Here is a 7,200-nt window from a genome sequence, read left to right as displayed (position 1 = left end):
TGGTCAAAAATCCATTGCATTCCTATATTCTAATAATGAAGTGTCAGAAAAAGAAGTGGAAAAAATAATCTCACAATTGCAATAAAAACAATAAAATAACTAGGAATAAATCTAACGAAACATGTGAGGGATCTATATATTGAAAACTATAAGACCCTATTAAAATAAATCAAAGAAGATACAAAGAAATGGAAAGATATTCCATGGATTGGAAGAATCAACATAGTTAAAATGACCGTATTACCTAAAGCATTATACAGATTTAATGCAATCCTCATCAAAATCCCATCAGCATTTTTTAAAGAAATAGAACAAAAAAATCATCAGATTTGTGTGAAAGCACAAAAGACCTAGAATTGCCAAAGCCATCCTGAGACAAAAGAATGAGGCTGTAGTTATCACTCTGCCCGACTTCAAATTATACTACAAAGTGACAGTAATGAAAACGGCATAGTATTGGCAGCAAAACAGACACATAGACCAGTGGAATGGAATCGAAAGTCCAGAATTAAACCCATATTTATATGGGCAAATAAATTTCGACAAAAAAGCCAAAAATATACAGTGGATAAAAGAAATCCTCTTCAATAAATGGTGCTGGGAAAACTGGAAAGCCACCTGCAAAAGAATGAAACTAGACTGTTGTCTATCATCACACACCAAAATTTACTCAAAATGGATTAAGGACCTGAATATAAGACCTGAAACAATAAAATGCATAGAAAAAAACATAGGAACTAAACTGAAGGACCTTGGACTTAAATAGGATTTTATTTTATGAGTTTGACCTCAAAAGCAAGGGAAGTTAAAGATAAAATAAATGAATGTGACTACATCAAACTAAAAAGCTTCTGCTCAGCAAAAGAAATCATCAAAAAGGTAATAAGAGAACCATCTGAATAGAAAAGTATATTTGCAAGCAACACTTCCAATAAGGGCCTAATATTCAAAATATACAAAGAACTCATACAACTCAATACCAAAAAAAAAATCAAACGATCCAATCAAAAAATGGGCAGAGGACCTGAACAGACACTTTTCCCTAGAGGACATACAAATAGCCAACAAATATATTAAAAGAGGCTCAACATCGCTAGCTATTAGAAAAATGCAAATCAAAACCACATTGAGATACTGCCTCACATCTGTTAGAATAGCTATAATCAACAGGACAAGTTGGTTATAATCAACAGGACAACGTTGGAGAGCATGTGGAGAAAAAGGAACCCTCATACACTCTTAGTGGGATTGCAAATTGATACAGCCACTATGGAAAACAGTATTGAGGTTCCTAAAAATACTAAGAATTGATCTACCATATGATCCAGCAATCCCTCTACTGGATATTTACCCCCAAAGACTTGAAAACCCATAGCCAAAAAGATATTTGCACACCGATATTCATAGCAGCATTATTCCCAGTGGGCAGGACATAGAAGCAACCAAAGTGCCCTATGATAGATGATTGGCTAAAGAAGCTGTGATACATATATACAGTGGAATATTACCCAGCCATAAGAGATGAAATACTGCCATCTGCAACAACAAGGATGGACCTCGAGATAATTATACTAAGCGAAATAAGCCAGACATAAAAAGTTAAAAATCACATGGTATCACTTATATGTGAGATATAAACCTAAAAGCAACAAATGAACAGGACAAACAGAGACTCATGGACATGGACAATGGACTAGTGGTTACCAGAGGGTAGAGGTTTGGGGGTAGGGGGGAGGTAAATAAGGTAAAGGGGGTCAAATATATGGTGACAGAAAGAAATCTAACTATGGGAGGTAAACAAACATTGTAAATATATATACGCCTTACTGTTAAAGTATACAGCTGAAACTTATTGGATTCGTTTACCAATGTCACCATAAAAATAAATAAATAATTAGTTAATTTTTAAAAAGATATTAATTTTGGAGGTAGAATGTCTAGGCCTTAGTAACTGATTGGAAGAAGAGATAATAAAGAGAATTTTTTGCCAAATGAATAGTGTTACCATCCACAAGATAAGACAGTGGTTTAGAAGCTGGTTTTGAAAAGCAAAGTGATAAATTCAACTTGTGACAGGTTGGGTTTCAGTTATTAGGCAACATCCAAGTAACAATTCCAGAAGGCAGCTAGATATATAATATATGGCTGTAGCTCAGCAGAGTTATCTGGGCTCAATATTTATATTCTACTATCATAAGTACATGGGTACATTTTATGTCAAAGAAGATAAAATCACCAAAGGACATTGTTTAAAATGAAAACAGACCTGAGGCAGAGCCCTAAGGAACGTCAGGATTTAAGGGATAGTCAGAGAAATAAAAACCAACAAAGAATACTGAGAAGAAATGGTAAAAAGTATTGAGAAGGAGCCAGAGACAGAATAAGTAAAACCATGAGAGTATTTTTTTCTTTTTGATTAAAAATTGTTTTTTTACAGCTTTAGTGAGATAATAATAGATAATTAGTTGCTCATATTTACAGTGTACAATTCAGTTTTTTTAATTATAGTTGGTATATAACAATATATTAGTTTCAGTTGTACTGCATAGTGATTAGAGATCTATATAATTCACATAGTGCTCACCCCAATAAATCTAGTACCCTTCTTCCCCCTTACATATTTATTACAATATTATTCACTATATTCCTTATGCTATACTTTATATCTCCATGACTATTTTGTAACTACCCATTTGTACTTCTTAATCCCTTTGCCCTTTTTCACCAACTCCCCGCCGCCAGCTCTCTCCCATCCAGTAACCCTCAGAATATTCTATGTCTATGAGTTTGTTTTCATTTTTGTTGTTTATTTTGTTCTTTAGATTCCACACATATGTGAAATCATATGGCATTTGTCTTTCTCTATCTGACTTACTCTATTCAGCACAATACTCTCTAGGTCCATCATACAAAATCTTTTTCCAACCCATTCCTTTTAGTCTGTGTATGTCTTTTAATGTGAAGTGAGTCTTTTGTAGGCAGCATATGTTTTCCTATCCATTCAGCTTCACTATTGATTAGAGCACTAATTCTTTTTTATTTGAAGTACTTGTTGATAGATATGTAGTTATTGCCATTCTTTATTCATATTTTTGATACATTGTTTTCTTCTTCTTAAAGAAGTTCCTCCAACATTTCCTGTAATACTGGCTTGGTGGTGATGAACTCATTTAGCTTTTTATTGTCTGGGAAGCTCTTTATCTGTCCTTCAACTCTAAATGACGGCTTTGCTGGATAAATTAGTCTTGGTTGTAGATACTGGGTTTTCATTACTTTGAATATTGTGTGCCAATCCTTTCTGTCCTGCATAGTTTCTTTTGAGAAATCAGCTACCAGTCTTATGGAAGCTCCCTTGTAGGCAGCTAATTGTTTTTCTCTTGCTACTTTTAAGATTCTCTCTTTGTCATTCTAATATAATGTGTCTTCGTGATGGTTTCTTTGGGTTAATCTTTCGGGGGACTCTCTGAGTTCCCTAGAGTTATTTCCTTCACCAGGTTAGGGAAGTTTTCCATCATTATTTCTTCAAATAGATTTTCAACTTCTTGCGGAAAGAGCATTTTTAAGAAGCCAGAGTTCTCAACAATGTTTAATTTCATTCAAAAAAAATCAAGAAAGAAAAACACCGGGCTAGTATCAAGAAAATCATCAACAAAGAGTAGCAAGCAAGAATAGCAAAGTCATAGCAAGGGTATAATACTCTCTCAAGATATTTGCCTATGAATGGGGAAGGTAGTGTAGTAGGCTAAAAATGCCCCCCTCCAAAAGATAACTACATCTTAATCCCTGGAACCTGTAAATGTTACCTTATGCAGTCAAAAAAAATGGGGCGGGGGGACAATCTTTACAGATGTGATTAAATTAAGGACCTTGAGATGGGGAGATTACTCTGGATTATTCAAGTGTGTTATAAATGTAGTCAGAAGTGTCTTTATAAGAGACGAGCAACAGGAAATTTGAGATAGAAGAGGAGGAGGCAATTGTGGCCACAGAAGCAGAGATTGGAATGATGCTATCACAAGCTAAGGAATACTTATAGCCACCACAAGCTATAAGTGGAAAGAAAGGGATTCTCCTCTACAACTTCTGGAGGGAAGATGGCCCTGCTGACACCCTTATTTCAGCCCAATAAAACTGATTTTGGACTCCAGGCCCCTAGAACTCTGAGAAAAGAAATTCCTATTTTTCAAGCTACTAAGTTTATACAAATTTGTTACATTAGCCATAGGAAACTAATAAAGAGGTTAATCCATTATTAAAAGGGAGTCAAATATATGGTGACAGAAGGAGATTTGACTTTGGATGGTGAACACACAATGCAATGTACATATGGTGTATTGTTGAATTGTACACTTGAAATCCATACAATTTTATTAAGCAATGTCACCCTAATAAATTTTATTTTAAAAGCAGCCCCTCCACCTACTCTAAAAAAAAGAGAGAATAGATCTTAAAAGTTCTCATAAGAAAAAAAATGTATAACTATGTGTGGTGATGGATATTAACTAGACTACTATAATCATAATTTCACAATATATACAAATATTGAATCAGTATGTTGTATACCTGAAGCTAATTATTATATGTCAATTATATCTCAATTTAAAAAATAAGATGAAAAATTTTAATACATGAAGGCAAGAACTACAATAGAGAAGTGACAACACATTTTTCCTCCAGCTTGAGAGGATTTGATTTTTTACCTGAGGTTTCCTGGCAAATCTGTGCAGGGGAGAGGGTAAAGATTTGTCAAAAACATTGTCAGCCTTGAACATTATTCTTCTCATCTTTTACTAACTATTGTTGCTGATGATCATTTGGATGCTCACGGATGGCTGGCCAGTTTCATAACAAGTTACCTAACCTATATGTGACTTATAATGCGTTTACTCAACCCTTACCCCTGTTCATTTGGTAACCCAGAAAGAACAGATACTCTTTGAATAGTTATTTATACTATTCCTGAACGACATATTTTTAAAAATAAGTATGTGTAATATATTTTATCACATGGAAAATTTAACACATTTCTTCATTATAGCTTTATATATCTTCATTTATAGACAATTTTGTAATAAAATTTCTTTTGTAATGTCTACACTTTTTATTTGCTTTTTATTTACTTATAAACCAGGTTCACATAATATAGAAATCTTTTCATTTTTATTCGTTTATATAAACAAATGTCACCTCTTTTCAGCTTCAAAATATTAAATCCATTTATAATATTTTTAACAGTCACATAGTTTTCTTTGACATATAAAAAAATAATGACTATTGTTTAGGAAGTAATGGGAGCAAAACACAATTACTATACACACTGAGTAGTGTAAGAATCTACATCTTCTGGTCTCAGAACACTTGATTAACTAATAATATTAGTTTCCTGAGTTGTCACTAGATCATTTATCCTAAATTTCACCTTTCAATTCTCTAAATCTAAAAATCTTTGCGCTAACTAAATCTGAGTGTGGATGGGCAAATCCAGTTGTTAGAAGCCTCAAATTCTCAAAACTCTCTAGGCAATTGTCTTCGTTTTGTTTATTTTTCTAGGTATATAGACACTGAGAAACTTAGAGGGCATGAATATCGATATATATGTAGATTAGAAGTTATATTAGAGGAGATATGTCTTTGAAAATCACTACCAAAGAGAAGAATATACAACATTTTGCTTTAATGGAAAATGTGCTCAGTATGTGTGATTTCAGCTTTCACTGAAGTCTTCAATAATAAATAAGAAGGACACTACATTCCAAGGCTGAATTTACTCCTCCTCGATATTTTCAGGATCGTTAGAACAAGGATTACTAGGAAAAAGTAACCAGATCAGAACAGAATCCTTGATGAGAAATTTCACAATGCATATTGAAATCAGTTACTAATCTGAAAGATTTGTGAAAATTTTAATTAAAGTGACTAATACCCAAAAAAAGTCAAGAGGAATCTGAATTTCTTGGATCATTCATAAAAGAACGCTTCCTAAAACTTGAAGCTTTACTGTACAGTCTCTTCATTGCCACCTTCATCTCATTATTTCTAAATGTATAGATAATAGGATTCATAAGCGGTGTGATAAGGGCATCGAAGATGGCTAAAAACTTATCTATGGGTAAGGTAGGGAATGGCCACACATATACAATAATACAAGGACCGAAGAAAAATACTACCACAGTGATGTGAGCTGAGAGAGTGGAAAGGGCTTTGGATGAACCACCTGAAGAGTATTTGCGAACTGTGACCAGGATGAAGATGTAAGATACAATCAAGATAAAGAAAGTACCCATGGAGATGAAACCACTGTTGGCAGTGACCAGAAACTCCAATCTATAAGTGTCTGTACATGCAAGTTTGATGAACCGAGGAAAATCACAATAAAAGCTATCCATTTTGTTTGGACCACAAAAGGGTAAGTTTACAACGAAAGCCAGTTGAGCCACAGAGTGGATGAATCCAATGGTCCAAGCAACAGCCAAAAGAGAAATGCACATTCTTAGGTTCATGATGGTCAGGTAGTGGAGGGGCTTACAGATAGCAATGTATCGGTCATAGGCATGACTATAAGCAATACCATTTCTGTACCCCCAACAGTGTGAATAAAGAACATCTGAGTTATGCACCCTTTCAAGGAGATGACTTTATGTTTTCTGAAAAGGTCATAAACCATCTTTGGGGTTGCAATGCTGGAAACACCTGCGTCAATGAGAGAGAGATTTGCCAGTAAAAAGTACATGGGGGAATGTAAGTGATGGTCTGAGATGATTGTGAGCACAATGAGAAGATTTCCTAGTATAGTTGCTATATAAAATATTGTGAAAAACAGAAAAAGAAGAATCTGAATCTCCCAGGAACTGGTGAATCCCAACAACAAAAATTCAGACACTACTGAATGATTTCTTCCATCCATCAACTTCATGTGCTAAGCTGACCCTGAAGTTACCTGAAAAGAGGAAGAGAGAGGAAACATAATTTTTAAGTTGAAAGTCCTGGCTATAGAGTTACACAAATGTCATAAACTAAAGATCACTTTGTCGTTGCACACAGTTACTTCAAGTTTCTGTAGTAACTTGAGAACCAGCACTAGAAATTTTTTCATGCCTAAATCTTTGATATCATTTAATCATGTGCCTCAAATTTAGTTTGGACTTTAGTGTATAATGAAGAAGAGAAAATATAGGCAAAGTCGCCTAAGAATTTAAGGAA

The 7,200-nt window shown here is 34.2% G+C and overlaps 1 protein-coding gene across 1 annotated transcript; it reads right to left on the bottom strand.

Moving 5' to 3' along the window:
- Nucleotides 1-5,933: 5,933 nt before the first annotated feature.
- On the bottom strand, nt 5,934-6,904 carry LOC102887950 (olfactory receptor 4F3/4F16/4F29-like). Its single transcript, XM_015595858.1, is given in 2 exon segments — nt 5,934-6,550; nt 6,553-6,904. Coding segments are annotated over 2 exon segments (969 nt in total).
- Nucleotides 6,905-7,200: the final 296 nt, after the last annotated feature.

This window comes from Pteropus alecto, unplaced genomic scaffold (genome assembly GCF_000325575.1).
Source record: "Pteropus alecto unplaced genomic scaffold, ASM32557v1 scaffold86, whole genome shotgun sequence".
NCBI lineage: Eukaryota > Metazoa > Chordata > Mammalia > Chiroptera > Pteropodidae > Pteropus > Pteropus alecto.
The sequence above is the reverse complement of the archived record's forward strand: the minus strand, read 5'-3'. Positions and strand labels throughout refer to the sequence as shown.